Source organism: Dioscorea cayenensis, unplaced genomic scaffold (assembly GCF_009730915.1).
Source record: "Dioscorea cayenensis subsp. rotundata cultivar TDr96_F1 unplaced genomic scaffold, TDr96_F1_v2_PseudoChromosome.rev07_lg8_w22 25.fasta BLBR01001216.1, whole genome shotgun sequence".
Lineage (NCBI taxonomy): Eukaryota > Viridiplantae > Streptophyta > Magnoliopsida > Dioscoreales > Dioscoreaceae > Dioscorea > Dioscorea cayenensis.
In genome coordinates, this window is record NW_024087607.1 from 161,623 (window position 1) to 184,774 (window position 23,152).

Consider the following 23,152-nt stretch of genomic DNA (forward strand, 5'->3'; position numbering starts at 1 on the left):
GTGGAAACGGCGCATGAAGAAGAACAAGCTCTTTATGAACATAATGAGGATGTTTTTTAGATCTATTTTATGATTTAATTTTGTGTAGTAGATGTTGATTGCAGAACCAAGTTCGTTCATTTTATTTTGTTGATGTGACTATGTGGGTATGAAGTTTAATTTGTGTGTTTGAATTTTATTATATTTTGATTATATTGGTTAATGCATGTATTTTAAGAGCACATAAAGTTAAATTATTTATTTTCTTTTAACTAAGATTTATTTGAGGCATTTTTTATGAGGAAATGAATTATCATGCTAATTTTTTTACTTCAGATAAATGGGAAAACATAAACGGTTGAATATCACTAAGGCAAATTGCACTTTAGCTTCTCAACAACAATCCGAATCAGGCTCGTTATCTGAACAACAATCTGTGTTTTAGGAACTGAGCTTTCACCAAATGAACCTCAACAACAATCTGAACAACCATCAACTTTTTGTAGAAATCCTAATGCATTAGTTAATGTATTTTCATTTACTTATATTTAACTATGACTTTAATTTTTTTATATTATTCTTTTATGTAGGTAACGCTAAGCCAAAAAAAGTTTGAGATCTTACACATATGGCTGATATTTGGGATTTGAATAATGAAGAACAAGTTGTTGTCAAGTTAAACGATCACCATATACCAATTGGAGAAGAAGCTACTAAATTAACGCGATTTATCGATAGTATGAAGCAAATGCTTAACTTTGCACCTATTACTTACACAACTTGGCATGAGTTCCCAGATTCTACAAAGGAATAAATATGAAAAGTAATCGAGGTATTAAATCTTATTATGTTCAAGTTAATTTTTTTAATTTACTTGAATATATTAACATTCAACTAATAATTTTTCCTTAAAATCTTAGACTAAATTCACATTTGAGTTATTTCATTCACATGAGAATGATGAGTTGCTAAATGAAAATACAACTCAAATGGTTAAGAGTTTGATAGTGTCTGATATGAGTACTAAGTGGAGGCAATGGAAGAATTTTTTGAATTCCAAACATTATGATTAACACAAGACAGTATAGGAAATGCCCGCAAAGTTTGATGATCCTCGAGTAGACCAACAACAAGTTTTGGTAATTGCTACTTATTGGTTGACTGATAAAGTGAATATATATCTATATATCTCACATTTTATACCATTTATATTGTTTTGATAATCAAAACATAATGATATATTATGGTATATTCTATATATTCAAAAATTGTATAGGAACAAAGTGAGACAAATAGAACAAATCGTTTAAAATCCGATGAACCACATTGTGCAGGAACAAGATCATTCCCTACTATTATTCAAACTGTGGTAAAGATTTACAATTTTTTTATTGAATTTTGACTAATGTTATGGATTTTGGGAAATTGAGCTTGTTATATCTACTTAAATAAAGTAATTTTGTAGACTGAAGAATCTAATAGAATTCTACTATCACGTGCTGAAATGTATATACGGACTCGTACTCGTAAAGATGGAAGTGTTGTGAATGAAAAGGCAATTTCTGTTGTGGTATTTATTTAACTTCATTCTATTTTTTTATGAATGGTTGATTTTTTCTAATAACTTGGCATTTACACTATATTCAATGGTTTGAAGAATATATGGATGGCAAGGAAATAGAGGTTCTAGTATTTGTTTTTATTCTACGCTTTTGATTTATATTGTAGGAACTTACGAAAAAAGGATTAAGTGAAAGTAATTCACAAGATCCTAAAAGGTGTTCATGGGAAAATGATGTGTATTCACAAGTTAAAGGCCCAGAGAAAAGAGGGTGAATTCATTGTATAGGAACAATTTCTACTTCATCAAGCAAGTCTGGTCTTTTCATGTTCTCAATTTATATATCATAATGAAGTATAATGTTTGAAGGGTGAGGTTCAAGGATTGAAAGAAGCTTTAACTACTGTGATCTCATTATTTTTAAAACAATTTCCTAATGAGAACATGGAGGTCCTAAACACTGTTACTCACATAGTCAATATATAGAGGTATGTGATACTATGTATATTTAGTTTTATATATAAATTAGAGTAGCAAATTTGTTGTTAGTCTATAGTCACACAATGATCTATATTGAAGAAAAAAGGAGGGGGTAGGGAGGTTAAATACATTTATTTTTCCTTATTGGCACATATAAGTTTTTTCATCTTTTGTTATGATTGTTGTATATTTAATTATTTTATTTTGGTTTGTTGTAGGATTTTGATAGTATTGTTGGTAATTTTTTAATAGTCTTGATATTTATCATTGTTTTTAAATACATTTATTTTTTCTTATTGTTATATATAAGTTTTGTTCATCTTTTGTTTTGATGGTTGCGTATTTAATTATTTTATTTTGGTTTGTTGTAGGATTTTGATGGTATTGTTAGTAATTTTTTAATGGTCTTTGATATTTATCATTGTTTTAATCTTTACATGTTTATTACTAGCTTGCAAGTCCTTTTAGCCATTGTTGTGTAAACAATTTTAACTTCTATTTTACATAATTTGTAGGTATCTAATACTTCTACTGCTCAACAAAGGCCGCGTAGGAATAATCATTCTCATGAATCAAGTCATCAAGTAAATCTAATGCATGGAGTAAACTCTTATTGTCTCCAAATGAAAAGAAGGCACGACATGTTGTATATTATTTTACTTATAGATTTTTCTATATTATTTAGTTTATTATTTTAAGTTTTTATATTAGTGTTTTATTGTTGCATACATCTTATTAATTGTAATTTTTTTAATATGGTTCTCGTAGGTGATGCCGTTTAGAAGATGACATCGGTTTTACCTGGGAAAATTCTTGTCGCTTTATTTGGTTGTTAGACATTAAATGAAAGTAGTTTATCTTTGTGTTAGATTTGGAATTGAGGCAAGAACTCTTGGTTGTCAAGATTGAATGGTAGTTTACTTTTGGACATATACCTTATAAATATATGTTTGTGGTGATGTAATAGTTTTTCTTTTTTATTTTTAGTGAAATGTTTTTGTGTTTTTTAATGGCATTGATTGTTTTAATTTATTGTAAATTAATTTAATTATGTATGAGTTATTAAACTATTCATAATATATTTCCAGGGGTAATAATAATAGTTTTATTGGTAGATTAATTATTAATATAAAAATTTTTACCGACTGTATAGTCGTTGCTAAAGCTAAATATGTCTTTTTGAATATACATCTATAACAACGGATGTTGTAATAATTGATAAATCAAATGGATTTATTCCAACACACGTTGTAACCGTTGGTATAGGTCTATATATGCTTATGAGATTTTTATTGACAGTAAAAAATATTAGAATATACATTTTATCATTGGTATAAGGTAAATAAATCTGAGATGTTTTACCAACGGTGAGACCAATAGTTACAGTTATATTCCGTTGGTAAATCCCATAAACCTTTTCCAATAGAAGCTATAACCGTTGATATAGATGTATGTGCACAAGACTTCTACTAATGGTAAAAGATTGTTGGAATAAGTGTTTTTATTGTTGGTATACGTTAAGCAATCTGACTGTGTTATCTCAACAATATGACCAATAGTTACAATCATATTCTGTCGGTAAAACTAATAAGTCTATTCCAGCAAACGCTATATCCATTGGTATAGGTCCATATCTATAAGGCTTTTACCTACGGTAAAATAAGTGTTGGAATATATATTTTTACTGTCGGTATGGGTTTTTAGAACCTTTACCAACTGATTTTTGACTTTTACCAATGTATTTTATAATGTCACTGTATAACAATTTATTTGTAGTGAATTATTATTATTATTATTATTATTATTATTATTTAAATGCTTGATTTTTTATGAGTATCGGTTAAGTCAAAGTTTTATCAACTAATAACAATTTGTTACCAACTCAATATTAAAAAAAAAAAAATCCCAATCTCACAGGTTTAGCTTCATCAAAATTTCAATTTTTTGTTTTGCATTTTCAATTTTGACAGTCTTATTTCTAAATTTCTAACTTTGAAGTGGAGCCATCCACATTTAGATACAATTGATGATAGTGATTTCTTTTCAAAAATTTAGAATTTTGGAATTACACCAACACATATCAATCTCAACTATTTTACTATATTAAGGGGTATAAAAATTAGTGTATATATATTTATAAAAGGCCGATATCTACGGATGTTTCTAAATTGAAATTTAGGGACGATTACACATTTGACGTTAAATCAAAATCTAATAGACAATGTGTAGGTCATTTTTCACTATGAAAATAATTTTGATTTCACTGAGAATGGAAAAGCACATCTGTAGCAGTCGTTAGATCATCCAATAGCTAATTTGGGGCTTTTTTAGATTTGAAATCTAAGAATGTCTTTAAATAACCAATTGCTATATATATAACCTAAATAATGGGCCTATTTTCTATTGGGCTTGGATTTATTTCATTAGACTTTATTTTGAAAATGATGGTTATCGATAGAAACATAAATTAATGCCCTTTAAATTTTGATTATTTGATTCTAATTTCAACTAATGTTTGAAGAAAAACCAACCTCTTTGATTTACTATTTTTCATTAGTTGCATATAATTGAAAGTAACTTTCCCACATAAAATGGGTAATAAATGAAAATGGAAATAATTTCATGTATTATTAGTTTGCATTTATTTTTTATGTTTATTACAAACATTAAAGTTTCGTTTAATATAAACAAAAATAGTGGATAAAGCTTAAAAACCTAAAACAAAAATCATTTAGAAGTCTTAATATCTTCTTATTTATGGACTGATTTTTTAAAAAGAAAATGCCAAGTGAAAAATCATTTAGAAGTCTTAATATCTTATCATTTATAGACTAATTTCTTTTTAAAAGAAAATATCAAGCGAACACTACATTTATTGTGCAAGTTCATTGTTGAAATTTAGAAATTATTTTTTTTTAAGTCAATTACTAATTAAAACACCAAAGGCATCACTCTCTTTTAGTTTCAATGTTTAATTAACACTCTTGCCTAACCAAAACCTTGCAAGAAAAGAAAAGTTTAATAATTATAAACTATTTAAATTATCAAAAAATTGTACAAATAGCGAATTGCCCAAATTTTAAGTTTCTTCTTAATATCATCTCAATAAATAAAGGACTTTTTTTCAAATGCAACAATGATTACATTTTATGGTTGAACGATTGACATTAATGATGATATATATAACAGTGAACGAAATAAATGTCTTTCAAGAAATAAAATTAATGATATATATATATATATATATATAAAATAGCGAACGAAATAAATGCCTCTCAAGAATTAAAAATTATTTTATAACAATAAGTTAAAATGTTTCATGCATTTACATTAGTGGGCATATTAACCATTGATCATATAAAAGAAATAGCAAAAATATTTTTTGTGTGCATGAATATTAGGTAACAAAGCAAACAACAATTAACTATGTAAACTATCTTGATTACAATGAAGATCATTTAAGATGATTGCTCTGGTTGGAGAAAAGTCCAATGAGACACAAACAATGAACAAATGGACATTGAAAACTAATACTTTTAAAGATGAAGGCAACAACAAAGACCACCAACTTGGACTCAACGTCTAAAACACTTCCTTCCCGGCATTTAAAGGAAATAAATAATATAAAAATTATAAAAAATAGAAATAAATAAAGGGTGACTCTTGGAAGTCATGTTTGTTTGGAGCCCATCTCCACATGTCGTGCTTCTCCTTTAAATAATTAATCAAGACTATATATTATATATATCATTGACTTTCAAAGATTATTATGTGAATGCATTGACCTAAAAGCAAGATACATTAACTCACCTTGTCTTGTTGTTTTTTTCTTCTGCACTTTATACTATTTATGATGGATAGAGATCATAGGTGAGAAATATGATATGGAATGAACTACTGCAAAGTAAAATAAAGGGTGAAAATGATATATCATGACTTTAGGGTACTTCATTGCAGTGGCGGACCCACATGGGCGATAGCCTGGGCTGGCCGGCCGGAAAACCTTAGAAAAACTCCATCCAATAATGTTTAAATCTGGGCTAGAAAAGGGCCAGGGCATGAGAAACGTGATGGGACACGTGTGTTTATTATGAAGATTGATTTTTTTATTTAGCTTTCTACTGCACTAAATTTCGATCCGCTAACGCTTCATTGTATATTATAGCTTCAATGTAAATTTTTTTTTTTTTTTAAATGAAATGAACTCAAGGAAAAATGTTAGTTTGGATTAAAGAGGGAAAAAAATTAGTTTAGTTTTGAATTTAATTGAGTTATTATTAAAAAAATTAAATTAAATATTTTTCTATAGTCTGGAAATAAAATGAAAATATTTGTTTTTTTTATCATTTAAAGACAAAAATAAATATGACAGAGTTTGACAAAGACTCATCACTAACATACATCAAAGTAAGGAAGTTTGACAGTCAATTGCACACACTAGAAAATTCAAAGTTCAATGACAAAGACTTGAATTATAAATGAAATTTCTACATTGTAGGGTAATATTTATTATTAGGGTTTGTTTGTTATGTATTGGGAGGTGGCATAAAGTAGAAAAATGGTTGAAAAATATCAATTCAAAAAAGAAAGTCTAAAACATTTTATTAATGAAATAAATACATAGTTTTTGAGTTTATTAAAAAAATATATAGTAATTGAATTAAAATGAAAAAGTTTGAGAATTTGAAAATGATTAGTCCCGAGCAAATTATTTAATTCTTCAACTAGTTTATACAGTATTTAGGATAGATGATTCAACCCTAGTAGTAGTAGTCTTATCAGCGTCATATCTAACTCTTTTTTAGTTTGTCCCTACTTTTATCACTAGTGAATTTTGAAGCGTTCTATTATATAGTACTTATTATAATGTGCTTAACTAAAATGTCTTGGCTTTGTGTCTTATATTTGTCTTTTATTTTTTAATAAAATTACAGTTTATCTTTTTTTAAAAAGAAAAATTTATTATAAACCCAACTTAGGTAATATTATATAAAAAAAATATAGAAACTACTTTTTTTCATATCCTAAACTAACACATTATTTACCAAGATAAACTTGAATCGATCTAGGATTATTTAATTAATATCTCATAAAACCCTAGAATTTATAATCATTTATAAGATGTTTATGTGGAGAAATCCTAATCTTTAATTTCCAAACACAAACCAAACCAAGTGATAAGAACAAATGAAGTTTTATTAATCAATAGACATTATTGTTTAATTGGAGGATATGTTAGAATATAACGATAATGAACATTGGAACTAGGACATGAATTAGTTATTATTTGTTTATATATGTATATATATATATATATATATAAATGTTCGGAAGCCCCACCATGTGAAGCCTTTTTTTGTTTATTTGATGAATAATTGAATAGATACAAGATTTCCTTTGTTGCTTACAAGAAATCAAATGGCATTCTCTATTTATCACATCTTTCTTTGTGCCTTTTTTTTATATATTAAATATTTTTTTATAAAATATGGGCAAATCACAAACATAAAATTAAATGCCTCTAACATATTTATTCACTCACCTGAGTTGAGGTTTAAATCCACTAACTCAATAAATATACAAACACCTAATGTAAAGATTTGGTGTCAATAAACTAAAAAATTGTTAACTATATTCAACATCCTTATGGTATATATGTGGATAATAAACTACTCAAAATATTAAATGCATTAATTTATTTTACATTATGATAAATATGTATAAGTTAATGAATGTATTGGAGATAATGAACATATTATATGTGACAGATAATATTAGAACATATGTAGAAAAATTAATTTAACATCAAAGTTGTAGATGATTCTCATTATTTGATAAATTAAAATTGTCTCATTATATATATATATATATATATTTATTACTGAAGTATTTGAGATATGAAAAGAAGATAAAAGTGAGGAAGTATTGACATGTAGCTTGATGTCACATGTAATGTGAAAAAAATAGCATACATACTTTAATGTAGTTCCCCTGTTTTTGGTTTTATTATTATTATTATTATTATTATTATTATTATTATTATTATTATTGGGGCAATGAAAGAGAAATCCACCAAATTTAAAACAATAATTTCCTCTTTAAGAATATTGCCGCTTTTTAAATATAACCCTCAAATTGAATTTCAATATGTTGTCAAGTTACGTTAAGTCTCCATATTCCACAAATAATCATTTAAAATTTTGAACAAACTATATATATATATAGATATATTAAAAACATTATATGCGAATGTTGGTAGATATGAAAAGGTAAGAAAGAGACCAATGGGGGATTGGTTTTAGTAAAAGAAAGAGGGAGTTTCTATTAGATGATGATCCAATCGCCCCATAAAGTCCTAAAGAACAGAGCCTCTCTACATATTTACATATAATTTTTTTATTGTTCTTAAAATAGACAAGAACTTTGGTTTTTTATTAGGGACTTCTTTTAGAGGCACACATAGTTCATTTGCAATTAAAATAAAAAAAAAGCACATGAGAAATGGCTTATATATATATATATATATATATATATAATTGTGGTTTAAAAAAAATAATTTTTAAATAAATCAATTATATACACATGTGAATTAAAGAAATTCTAATTGTGTGAACTCTATCAAAATGGTTCTTATCAATATCATCCCACCTATTTTTCTGGGCCATAGCGAGAGGTTGGCGTATCATTCGATTATAATTAAAAATTTAAATTTTTTATCACTTTAAAAAGTATTAATGATTATTCTAAACTTATGAAATTTTAATTATTATTTTTATCATAAAAAAAATTATATTATTTTTTTAATTATAACCAATTATTTTGGTATTGTGTTAACTCAAATGCGTTAATAATCCACTCATACTCTCGATCTATTTGTATCAAAATCTTCAACAATGCAAATTTTTTAAAAATAAAAAATAAGGTAAATAGAATATTTTTATTATTTTAAAAATTTTATTTATTTTTATAAATATTTAAAAAAATTACTTCAACAATTGTTAAATTTATCCCCGATCTTTTCATCATATGAGAGTTAATCATACTGCCACTCAAATACTGTCGGGACAATGAGGATTGAAAACTTCGTAAATTTGTTTTCATTAGGTGAAATTTATAATTATTTAAAATTATTATTAATAAAAAAATCATAAAAATGTTTCTTTTTGAAAAATATTTTTTATTTATTTTTAAAAGTCATATCCATTCCCCAATTTCATCCATATATAATCAAGTTCCTAATTTTTTTACAAACCAAATAAAAATAGATTCAAATTTCAAGAGGATTAAAAAAATAGTCTTTTTACATTAATTATGGACCAGTAAAAATAATTGTTTGATAAGGATTCATGTATATTATTGAGAGAAATTATTTTATTATGTATGCAAGTTATCTTTTTATAAGATAATGTATTAACTTAAATAAGGTAATAATTGTTCGGCACTAATATTCTTCTTTTAAAAAAAGTTTTCCTTCCGTGTAAACTTTGCTGTAAAATTATATTTAAATAAATTAAAATTTTAAATAAATTAAAAAAATTTAATAAAAATAACTACATATGAAAAATAAAAAATTAATAAATAATATTACTTTCAGTGAAAGTTAGGAATATTAGTTATTGACAGTTTAAGATTAAATTTTAATACTCAAACACAAATTGTTCTCAATCACCAAAGAATTTTCCACAACAAACTTGAATACAAAATAAGATTATTCTTTCCAAAGTTTCGGATAATCAAAGCATGAACTTTGGATATATATAGTTTTTTTGACTTTTTCTTTCAATGAACACACTAGAAAAGATGTATGAAATTGATGTTTTTTCTAAAGTTACGGAGAATTAAAATATAAAGTTCTCCATCTAAAGCAACTTTTATCTATTATTCCACGTGGAACAATATTTTCCCATGAATGATATGTAGGCAATCCCACAAGTTATCCTTTCCAAAATAAAAATTATAAATAAATAAATAAAAAAAATAAAAAATAAAATAAAAACGGACCATACAAACATGTCATATTTGCAGAAGTTCAAAGAATCTTGGAAAGTGGAATGTCACTATTTTGATTGAGGCTACCACCATTGGTAGCAACTTGGCATTGTATTGTCCTCTTAATTCAATATCACCCTTTTTTTTTTGTGGACCATCCTTGGAAATTTTCAAACTAACTAAAGTTTAACAATTATTTTTTAGTTATCTAATTTGTAATTATATTTATATTAATGAAATTGTGATGTCTGCTTTTGAATTATCAAGATTCTTTCAAATCCTTGCTATTATTTGATAATATGAAGTTTAAGGGTCTGTTTGATTTGTAGTTGAGAACAACATAAGCAATATAGCATAACATATGGGTCCGTTTAGTTAGGAGCTAGGTAGTCAGAACCGGACCGGACCTTCGAACCGGAGTAGGCCAAGGTTCAAGGGTTAAGAGGTCCAACCGGGGTTGAACCGGGTCGAACCGGATTTAATAAATAAAAATATAAAATAAAATACATTAAATATTGTATTAATTTTTAAATCAAATACACATTCTATATTAATTTTCAAATCAAATACACAACCTATGAAACAAACAAGTATTGATTCCATATTCAAAACACAACATTTAACAACATTTAGTTAAACTAAATTGATATGAAACACTAAATAATATTAATCTCATTAAGGCTTGATTAATATTCAATAAGTTGATAAGAATCATTAATCAATAATCATTAAATCATAAGATAATTATTAATTAGATTAACATTAATTCATAATACTATAGATAATTAGATATAAATATAAGATATTCATATTACTAATATCATATCAGGCTGGTTTATTTAAGTTTTTTTAAATTTTTTAATTAAGTTTTAAAACCGGGAGAACCGGCCCGGTTCATCCGGTTCCCGGTTGAACCGGGCGGTTCTCCCTGTTCATGGCCGGTTTTCCATTGCCCGGTTTTCTGAACTGAATTGGACCGGTCTAGTGCCCGGGTCCGGTCCAACCCGGTTGGACCGGCCGGTCCGGTCCGGTTCTGACTACCTAGGTTAGGAGGAATGGGAATATGGGGATAGGGATGAAAAAAGAGAAGGGGATGGGGATCCCCAGAAATTATATATGGGGGAACTATAAGTTTTAAAATAATTAATTAACAAAAAAATTTAAATTTAAATTTTAAATAATAAAATACATTTTAATTTTTTTATAACAATAAGTATAATTTTTAAAAAAATAAATTTAATTAATTAATATATCAAAATAAATATTATTATCAAATTTAGATTTTTTTTGGTATGATTCTGACTAGGGCCGGCTTAAGATAACTAGAGGTCTATAATGAAATTTTAAAATTATTTAGATTTTATTTTAATAAATACCTATTTAAGATGTTTGTTTAGCTTTTCACATACTACGAAGCTCATGATAAAAGAATATATTTAAAATTTATGAATAAAACTCAACAAAATAAAAATTTAATAAAAAAATTGTAACAATATAAAAACTACAAAAGCACTTATTTATAATTAAAAGAAATAAATATTATATTAATTTTGGATAAATAAACGCATAGATAGTTTGATAAGTTAGTAAAGAAATAATGACTAATTAAACATTAAAATAAGATATTTAATATTTAAAAATTTAAAAATTAACTAAGATTAAATTGCATTCATTAAATATTAAATTAAAATGTTTTGTATTATGATAATTATTGGTAGTCTTTCAAAATTTGAGTTTTTAAATTACAATTAAAAAAATCTAAAGATGAGGATTTAAGAAAAAAACAAAACGACTAAAGGAATTGCTTGGCCTTATCTTTGAGCTGATGTTGTTATGATTTATGATAGTGAAAATATAGATAATATTTTAAATTAAAAAAATTCTCATTTACAAGCATATGTAATTTAATAATTTATCTGAATTTATTTAAATATTGTAAGAACTTATTAATTACAAAATAACTGACATTTAAATATTTTTAAAAAATAATAATTTTCATTTAAACTTCTATTTAAATTAATCATAATTCAAAAAATTTATTTGTTACTAAATCAAAGCTTTAATATTTCTCAAATCCCTAAAACAATGCACATTAATCAATCATATATGTTTTTACAAATTTTCTCAAAATTTTTGAAAATAGCAAACTCAACAAAATATATATTAAATGAGAAATAAATAAATCATTCAACTAAAAAAATAAAATTAAAAAAATAAAAATATAATGAAAATATAAAGATATAAACATATATAAAGATAAAAACTTAAAAATTAAAAAAAAATATTGAAAAAAAACTCTGAAACAATGCAGGGCTAAGGGATGGCCGGAGGGGGAGGGGGACAGGGATGGGGAAAGGGGGGCGTGTGAGGGTGTTGGGAGGGAAGGAGTAGGCGGGGTCAACAGATCCCGCCAGCGAGAGGGGGCCCCTCTTGTCGCTCCGCCCCTGGGAATGGGGATAGAAATAGGAAAATGAGTTTGGAGATGTGAACAAAAGTAATGTTTGGTTGGAGGGGATGTGGATAGAAATATGACATGGTATATGGGAAAATTTTAGTAAAATTACTTTTATACCCTCTAATATTTTAATTAAATAATATATCTTAATTGTAAAAACATAATTATTAAATGACTCTAATTTCTAGAAAAAAATTTAAATAAATTATTGATGTATTTATTTTTTAAATAAAATTTTTAATAAGTTAATTATAATTAAAGATAACTGATTTTCTTAATTTATAAAATAATTTAAACAAAATTATTCATTTTAATTATTATAATTAAATATTTTATATAAAAAAATAAACTTTAGTTATTGTAATTATTAAAATAATTAATTCATTTAAATATTATCTAATTTAATTTTTATAATTAAATATTAAATTAAATATATATTTTAACTATATTTTTACTACATTTTTATGTAAGATAAAATGGACAAAATTTTTACTTTCCTGAAATAATTTCAAAAGTCTATCTTAATTATGATTATTAAATGTTTAAAATTTTTTTTTAATTATAATAATAAATATTTGAATGACATAAATTAATTTAATTAAAAGTGATTTAATTATAGGATTTATTTAGTTAAAAGTGATTTAATTATAGGAGGTATTGGATGCATTATAAAAATATATATTTTTATTTATTAAGAGTAAAATGGTAATTAAAAGGCAAGGAATGCTCATCCCCAACCCCATTTGTGCATGCATATACCACAAGGATTGATCCCTTATCCTTACATTCAAATGGACTCGAAGTGGATGGCTTGTAACACAAATACTTGGACACTTTTATGTTTAATATTTAGAAAATAACACAAAATAATTTTTCTACGGTTTGCTAAGATCAGATATATTAACCAAGGGGTAAATGTGCTTGTTTAATTTTTACAGGATAGTAGTTTTGATTGTAATATAATATACCAAAAATTTATCAGGTAATGTTGTACTCTTACTTTATTTGCAAAATAAAAATGTGACAAAAAACTGTGTTGTACGTACCAAACGAACCCTAAAATAAACATCCATAGAATGTAAGTAAAACCTCATTATAGATAAAGTTTAGTATATTACTATAAATATAGAACCGAAGAATATATACAACAAAACATTATTAATTTCTTTTTAAAAAAATAATGTATTAAATAGTTAGTTAATCAAGCTAAACTTGAAATGATTGAGACAAAACAATAACAAATAAATCAAAATGAGATAATGGTTATAATAATAAGATTCCAATTTGGCACAACAAATAAGTCCAATTTTGAGCTTCATTAATTATAAAAAATTAAAGAAACATTGGACTTCATTAAGTTTGTTTATAGGATTCAACTAATCCAAATGCCACCTCTTCATATTCTCTTGTACAACAAGAGCAACCAAAGAGTAAAAAATATAAGTTAAAGAACAAAAACCTTAGTTAATTACATCTCTAATCAAGGTTTATATAATAATCATCTTAATATCATGAAATCAAGCAACGTAAGCTTGAGTTTGACTTGCCTGTTGATTGAACCATAGTTTTATCAAATTTATTTTTTTAATAATTTTTTTTATCGGTCATAAATTCACAAAAAGAATACCAAATCAAAGTTATTATATTGTTATTTATGAAAACTACAAATAATGTATTTATCTATATTTGGTGATAGTGCATAACAAATAATTTTCACCTTGACTAATTAACACTAAGTTGAATGTGACCTTATTCTCAAATAATTTAACAATGTATTTTCTTAATATTAGTTTTAAATGTGCGAACAATTTTTTATTTTTATAAAATTTTTATTTATAAAAATCCATACCATTTGTTAAGTAGGTAAAATCTTAAGAAAACAATATGAGATTCCTAAATTTATATATATATGTATATATATAAAACCATCATCCGTGAATGTGCATAGAAGGGGAATTTCGATCTAATAGCCTCGTGGACGCCCATAGATTTTAAATTTATCGAAGTATGTAGAAGACATAGACTCATCCATATATATAATTGATGTAGAACTCTTAGATATTTTGACAGTATCACAATATACAATAAATATTGTTTTTATTATTCTTTTTTAATATAAACTATCAAAGTCAATGATATTTTTTGTTTTTGTAAAAATTAATTAAATGAAATTAATATGAGCATACAGGGGAAAATAAACTTGAAAGTGAGTAATATCCCTATAATTTATAAATAATTTAAAACAATAAAATTATTTTTAAAAAAATAAATTTATAAGTGAAAAAACAAATATAAATTGTGGTTTGTGGTAAAAAAAATTGTATTGGACTATCACAATGATTAAAGTTAAAAGAGGATCAAGCCAAATATGGATGATGAGGCCCACCCTTATTCACACACAGTTTCTCGGCCACTAGTTACCAATTGATTATGACCGTTGGATTGAAGGGCCCTTAATCTATTGAGCATTAACTGCCGTTCATTTCATGGACCACACTTTGCTAAGTGACAAATTAAAGATGTATGTTCGTTACAGTGTGTCTTTTGTTTTTTTCCTGTTTATTTTGCATGCAAACCCTTTTAAAAGTATTATTTACATAAATGCTTTTTCATAAATTTCACATGTTTAATGTTTATTTATGTAAATGTGATCTATTAGTATCGGATCTTTTTTACAAGATATTTATTTTAAATAGAACTCAAAATTAAATTTTGAAACTCACCGAAGATGAAGGCATATGTATGCTAAGATATTAACTACATATTTTACTAATTCCCGATTTTCTAAAAATAAAGAGTGTTTGGTATTTATTTATAAAAACTAAGAAATAAAAAATAAAGTGTTACTTACCATAAGGTTGACTTATAATATTATTATTTTTTCAAAAATTATTTGTTTTTGGGTACAGAAACTTCTTTACTTTCTATTAAATAATTAGTGACATCAATCAAATTAGATTTTCTGGACCACCATTGACAAAATGACAAACCTCTACATCCTCACAACACTCTAGACTCCAGAAATGTTTTGTGTGTGTATATTTTTTAATTAAAAGTTGTCAATTTTCATAATAATAAGCACATGTTATTTATTTATTTTTATTTTAAAAAAATAAACCATGAATTCACTAAAAAAAAAGAAAAAAAATATAGTACAAAGGGAGAACAATATAGAAGAGAGCCGATAAGAAGACATATCACTAAGGGTAAGTGTCACAAGAACAAATTACATGAACAAAAGAAAAACAGTATACTTGAAGAAGGCGGTAGTGATATGAAAAGGGCCTACCACCGCAAATGAGATGGCTTAGTTAAAAGAAGTACCATTGAGAGGGGGGACTTCGGGATCGCTTGCCGGAGCTGGCGGCTCGAGGGATGCAAGAGCCATGTTGCACAAAGACCAGACTTACCTTAATTGTGTGAAAAGCTTTCTCAAGTTGCTGTTTTGTAGTGTCTGGGATGACAGAAATCCAAAAAATGAGCAAATGATCAATTTTACATATAATAGAATAAGCATCTAGAGAAGCATATGTAAAAATGCGATTATTGCACTCTGTCCAAATGGTCCAATAGATTGTCTTGATATGGAGATTTTTCAAAGGTTTCAAGTTAAGAGCCCCTGCGTCATCCATGAGGACCAAGCTTCCAACAGGGTGTAGGGAATTTGAGCATTAAAAAGCAAAATGAAATGTGCCCAAATCCTAGTTGAGAAAGGACAGTTGATCGAGAGGTGGGTTGTTCTTTCCTCGACTGCATTACATAGGACGCAGGTGCTCATGGAAATGCGGTTGCAACGCTACTTAGCTAGGTTTTTTTGTGTGGGGATTTTGTTGTGCGGGGCAAACAAAAAGAAAGCTTTTGCTTTTAGCAGGAAGGGATCCTTCCAGAGGGTCTTGCCCAAAGCACAATGGAGACAGCTATCATTGAAAAAAGGGTAGAAGGATTTCACTTGGAAACCCTGATTGTACCATCTCCAAGTTTAAGAATCTCTTCCGTGGGATAAGCACATGTTATAATATATGAATAAAAAAAATTACTACCATGAGTTGATACCAACAGTAAAAGTTTAAATTATTTAAGTAAGTGATTTTGAGTTTAAACCATTATGTAAGCAAAAAGATATTTCTAAAAACATATGTTTATTATATAAAGCTTTCAGTACCTTGCTTCAAACTGATTTAGAGCCTGTCATTCTTTGAAAACATCAAGATTTACGTTTTACCCAACTCCTCGTATCATTATCTTTCATATAGAATACCAACACATTGCTTATATATATGAATCGCTAACTCAATCTAAATCTTTATCTATTGCATTGCCTTTGAAGCTTGAATTAATCCATTGGCAACATTCTTCTTTTGTTCATATAACTGGCTTGATTCATAGTTGATATTCAAGTGGTGGTATACGAGGCTTTTGCGCTTGTCTACTTGTTCACTATCAAATTCTAGAAATAGTTGTATTTCAGTATTTTTTTTTAATCTGAAAACATATTGTTTTGACGGTGCTTTCACTGCTTGAGTTGGCAGTCACTTAATTAGCAGGCCAAAAACCTGAAGAAAAAATTTAAATAAAAACTTGCAATTTGTTTTATGATATTGACTCAAATTATGTAGTTAAGGATTTAAATTTACCCCTGAGATCGTCCAATTAAATTCAAATAGTGCAAAACAGTATTTCTTTTATTTTTACTATTGTTAAAATATAAATTTGAAAGGATTCTAAATATTAAACAATTATATATATATATATAACTTTAAATTTTAGATAATATGTTACTAAGGGCTGACGTCATTCTGAAACCAAGGCACATGCACCCTCTGCAACATGTGTTTGTTTTAGAAGGTACAGTCTATATATAGAAATACATCTTCATTTTCATAAAACCCATTATATATTTATTTTTCTAAATTTTGAAGATTTTAGGTATGGGTAAAGCTTTTCATAAGAAAATGCAATTATATATATATATATATATATATTGAGTTCTTGGATTAATAAGAAATTGTTGGTTTTCTAAATACAGTACATGAACTTGTGATAAATCATGATTTCAAATTATGCATATAAAATCAACCTTAAATATTTGACGTATAATAATATATTAACTATTAATTTTGTTTTTAGTAGCTTGAGTTACTTTCAACACAAGCATAGTGTTATTAAATTTGCTATATTTAAGCATGTGGACACCTCATTACCTCAATGTAAATTATTATTATTATTATTATTATTATTATTATTATTATTATTTGTTTAGGTTTTATTTGGTTGAGTTGCATGATTTTATTTAATTTAGTATATTTGTAGACATCAACATGACACCATTTTTCAAGAAAGAGATCAAAGATTATAGATAACAAATTAAAAACTATATAAAGACCATTATAAAAATGTTTCATTTGTTTTTTTTAAAATTATATTAATTTCTTCTTGTACACCTATCCAAAATGGTAAAGCATATGATTAGAGCCGACATATTTATAAAAATATATGATAGATAGAAGGATCAAATTGAATAAATTCTCTTTGTTTAAAGTCAAAAGACTCAAAACTAACAATAATCTCCCATAGTTTTATTCCATTTTTTTGAAATAAAAAAATTATAAGGAAAGTATGTATAAGTCCCTTAATACTTTTAACTTCTAGAAGTAATCCTTGTAATTTTGAAAATACATGAAAAAAATTTCTTTACCAACCAGGGTTGGTTTAGTTTGTGAAAATTTAATTCCATCTCAAAATGGCAATTGATGCTTATTTTGTGGCAGACACTGTTGCTAGTGTTTTTTTCCCCATGTTCTCTTTATTTCTTTTGTAATGCCTACATTTAGTACCAATGGAAACAAAACTTTCTTTGTTTTGATGGTTTATTAATTGTATCATTTTATATTGACTTTTGATATTTATCTGATTGCACTTTACTACTTTTTATTCAATTAATTGTGATTTATTGTTTTAAAACAAAAATAATGTTATGATTAAAAACTTTTCAATTACAAAAACCAAGTAAAAAAATTTTAAAAACTAGATTTTTTTTTTTTATACAAAAGTAACAAGCACTAATTCATGGTCTCATAGAGAAACCCTTGCCATACAACTCTGGATAGAAGGACGAAAGAGGTTCGACACCTGCCTGGTAGTTATCGCTGGGTTAATCTATAAAAAAATTATATTGATTATAAAAAAATCTAAAGGCTAGTTATCTAATTTTAAAAATTACCTAGACTAATAAAAAATCAGCCAAATAAAAAAATATCACACCAACCTCAATGGTTCTCAAAAAAAGTTAAACAGTAAGTGAAGGACAATAAGTGACCTATCCCCAACGGTCAAGGGGTTGGCGCAAGAGTCCTCACAAAACATATAGCTGTCATTTTTTTCCCTTTTTATATACACATAAAAAAATTTAATACATGCATCTCTATTATTCATGCCAACTAGTTTTTTAATAATAATAAGAAATCCTCTTCTTCTTCTTCTTTCTCTATATAATCACCATCACCCCCCACACTATACTCTCACATGTCTTCTTGTTCTCTGTTCCTCTCCATCTCTTCATCATAAGAGCTTTGTTTGTTCTATTTGTTTCATTTGTTTTGTCTTTCCCTAACTCTCTCTTTGAACCAAAGAGAGATGGGAGGAGAGCAACAAGTAGAAGCTAAAGTGGCCACTAATGAAACTCTTTCAAAAGATGGTTGAGGTTGAAGTTCAAGGAGCTAGTCCTAAACACAATAATTATGCCTTTGCTTGTGCCATGCTTGCTTCCATGGCTTCCATTCTCTTAGGTTATGGTATGCTCTTTCTCTTTTTCTTTCTCTTTCTTTCTAGTCCTTATTAACATTTAGCTATATAGGTTTATCTTATTCTAGTTTTTATAAGGTTGTGAACCTTGTTTTATTTAATTATTTGTTTGTTTTTATTTTCTCTCTTGTTGTTGTACTATATCTTGAGAAAGGTTTTTTTCTTCTAAATTATTTAGAGGAAAAGAATCTCTTCTTTTTAGCTAAAATTATCTTGTATGGTTTTGACAAATCAAAAGGTTTTGTTGTTTTCTTTGAAAAAAAAAAAACTTTTTTTAAATATTTGAAAAGAAAAAACCTAATCTTGTCACTAGGAACTTTATCCCCTTCTCCTTTGTTTTTTTTTCCTTTCCAACCACACAATTTTATGCATCTAATGAAAAAAAAAATGAAAAGTATATATATATTTTAAATGCTATTTATTTATTTGGTCGTTTGCTCACATGACGATGCGAAAACAAGAGCCTTACGAAAGCGTAGATCTGGGAAGATATTTATTAATATTAATATATAACAATTTTAGCAGGATCTTTAATATTTAACAAAATTATAAATAATATAAAAAATAATATTTTCTTGGATATTTTCAAACTAGCCCAAAGATAAATATAAATTTTTATAAAAAAACATCACTGATTGTTTACTTGTAATTTTTTATCGTTCTATTTTATTACTGGTTATTTACTATCTAGTAATCTTTTATTTTGTTTTTCCTCTTTTAGTTGATCTATAGTTTTCCTAACCATTGTTTTGTTAGGCATATGTCCTTTTGTTTAAAAAATTTTGTTTATCCACTTTTTTTTTTAAAAAAAAATAATTATGATCATATACTATTAATGTCAATTTAATGTATTAAAACAATAACTTCCGAGTTTACTCGTTGAGTTATTGAGTTATTAATTTGGCCACTTGTTACCTATCCATTTAAAAAAAAGAAAAAAAAATTGTTTTAAACATTATATCATTAACACCCATCACTCTAGACCATATGGTTTTTAAGAAATAAATCACATGCATTCATACTACAGTATCCTAAAAAAAATTAATTATATTTGTTTTTTTACTAATTTTATTTATTTATTTATTTTAAAATATCAGTTACTACTTTTCTTACATTAATTATTATTTTTTTATTTAAAAAAAAAAAAGACATTGGAGTAATGAGTGGAGCAGCACTGTACATAAAAGACGACCTAAACATCAACGACACTCAAATCGAGATCCTCATCGGCATCCTCAACCTCTACTCCCTCGCCGGCTCCATCGCCGCCGGCTACACTTCCGACTGGATCGGCCGCCGCTTCACTCTCGTCCTCGCCGCCTTCATCTTCTTTCTCGGCGCTCTCCTCATGGGCTTCGCCACCTCCTACCTCTTCCTCATGATCGGCCGTTTCGTCGCCGGCATCGGCGTTGGCTACGCTCTCATGATCGCCCCCGTCTACACCGCCGAGGTTTCTCCGGCCTCTTCTCGTGGCTTCCTCACTTCCTTCCCTGAAGTCTTCATCAACTCCGGCATCCTTCTTGGCTATATCTCCAACTACGCTTTCGCTCGTCTCCCACTCCACCTCGGCTGGCGTTTCATGCTCGGCGTTGGCGCTATCCCTTCCATCTTCCTCGCCGCCGGCGTTCTCGCCATGCCGGAATCCCCTCGTTGGCTCGTCATGCAAGGCCGTCTCGCCGACGCCACTAAAGTCCTCTCCAAAACCTCCACAACCCAACAAGAAGCTCATCTCCGGCTTCAAGAAATCAAAGAAGCCGCCGGAATCCCTCTAGACTGCACCGCCGACGTCGTCGCCGTCCCCAAACGCCCTCGCCGGTCCGCCGCCGACGGTGTCTGGGCTGAACTCTTGATCCATCCCACTAAAACCGTACGCCGGATCATGATCTGTGCCGTCGGCATTCACTTCTTCCAACAAGCTTCCGGTATCGACTCCGTCGTGCTTTACAGCCCTCGAGTCTTTGAAAAAGCTGGCATCAAGAAGAAAACAACTCTGCTCGGCGCAACCATTGCGGTCGGATTCACTAAAACCATTTTCATTCTTGTTGCCACATTCATGATCGACAAAATGGGCCGGAGACCTTTACTCCTCGCCGGTGTGGCAGGAATGATCCTATCACTCTCCGGCCTCGGTCTCGGCCTCACTGTCATCGACCACCATGAAACACACAATACTCCATGGATCGCGTTGTGTATTACTTGCATACTAGCTTATGTCGCCTTCTTTTCGATTGGACCGGGGCCGATAACTTGGGTTTATAGCTCGGAGATCTTGCCATTGAGATTGAGAGCTCAGGGAGCTAGTCTTTGTGTTGCGATGAATAGAGTGACTAGTGGAGTTATAACTATGACATTTATATCGCTTTATAAGGCGATAACAATCGGCGGGAGCTTCTTTTTGTATGCCGGAGTTGCGGCGGTGGCATGGGTTTTCTTTTTCACTTTGTTGCCGGAGACGAGAGGGAGAACTCTTGAGGATACAGAGGAGTTGTTTGGGGGGAAGAAGAACAGTTTGAATATGGAGGGAAAAGAGGGAAATGAAGTTGAGTTGGTTAAGAATGAGAATAAGTGAGTTTTCAAGGGGGTTTTTGGAAATAAAGTTTAATGTTGGGTTAGAGTGGAAAAACAATGGTGTAATAGTTGTCTAATTATGAGGTAATTATTAGGTTTAGTATATGTTGTTGTGACTTTGTGATGATGGTTAATGTTGGGTTAGAGTGGAAAAACAATGGTGTAATAGTTGTCTAATTATGAGGTAATTATTAGGTTTAGTATATGTTGTTGTGACTTTGTGATGATGGTTAATGACATAGATGTAAAATATATATATATATATATTAATGAGGAATAAAATTCAAATGAGTTTTATATGTCTGTCTTTATTTTGATTTCATATTTTTATTTTTTAAAAAGAACAAAAAAATTACATTTTAATTTATACTAAAATATTAGTTAAATCTACTTCAACTCATGAGATTAAGCAAACTCCAGCTCTGTTGGATAGGTGGAAATCTGAAGCATAGCACAACTTTTTTGTTTTGCAAATGAAATAAAGTAATTTTTCAAGTACAACAAAATTTAATAAATTTCTTTTATCTAAAAATTATGATATAAAAATTTTGTCTTACTTATACACAACCAAAAGATATAATTAAATTTTTTTTTTATTAAAATAGTATCATATATGAAATAATAGGAGTAATTGTGTCTGAAGTGAAATTACTTTAGTGAATTATATTGGTTATGAAATAAACATTGACAAATGAAGTCAACAATCCTCTTAACGAAGAAAGGATGAGCCAAAAAAAGCATATTTGCTAGCAATTATGAGGCCCAAATTTTTTTGATTGGAAGGGACACCAAAGGCCTCTGCCTTTCCATCCCTTGAATAGATAGAGAAGGAGATTGCTGAAAAAGAAAAAAATGAAATTAATGCACCTAAGAAGTTTGATATCAAGAACAAGCACACTTATAATCAAAATAAGATTATTTCCTTTGTGATAATTTTTTTATGCCCATCTTTTGTGTATTGTAATTAAAAATATAAAAAAATTTTAATTTCTTTAATTAAGAGAATTATGCAAATTAATGTTTAGTTATCATATTAATGAAAGTCTAATCCTTTATAAATGAAGCATTGCTCCTAAAGATAAAAATATCCCTCCATCTTCAATCATAGGCCTATTCTAAATTACCAAAAATAAAAAATAAAAAAATAAAACATCAAAATAAATATATTTTTAATGAATTTGTTGGAAGATTTGTCCATTAAAGAAAATATTTTTCGTAAAACCCATACTTTACTATTCCATAAATATCACATTAATTCATCTAAAAATATTTTTGTGACTCTCAAGTATATTAAAGATTCAAATAAATATTTAGTATGG

At 27.7% G+C, this 23,152-nt stretch overlaps 1 protein-coding gene across 1 annotated transcript; it reads left to right on the forward strand.

The window, feature by feature from the left end:
* Positions 1–18,947: 18,947 nt before the first annotated feature.
* Positions 18,948–22,132, forward strand: LOC120255844 (putative polyol transporter 2). The gene is made up of 2 exons (XM_039263619.1): positions 18,948–19,255; positions 20,414–22,132. The coding sequence occupies exons 1-2, from the start codon at positions 19,138–19,140 to the stop codon at positions 21,832–21,834; spliced, it is 1,539 nt and encodes a 512-aa protein (XP_039119553.1). The 5' UTR covers positions 18,948–19,137; the 3' UTR covers positions 21,835–22,132.
* Positions 22,133–23,152: the final 1,020 nt, after the last annotated feature.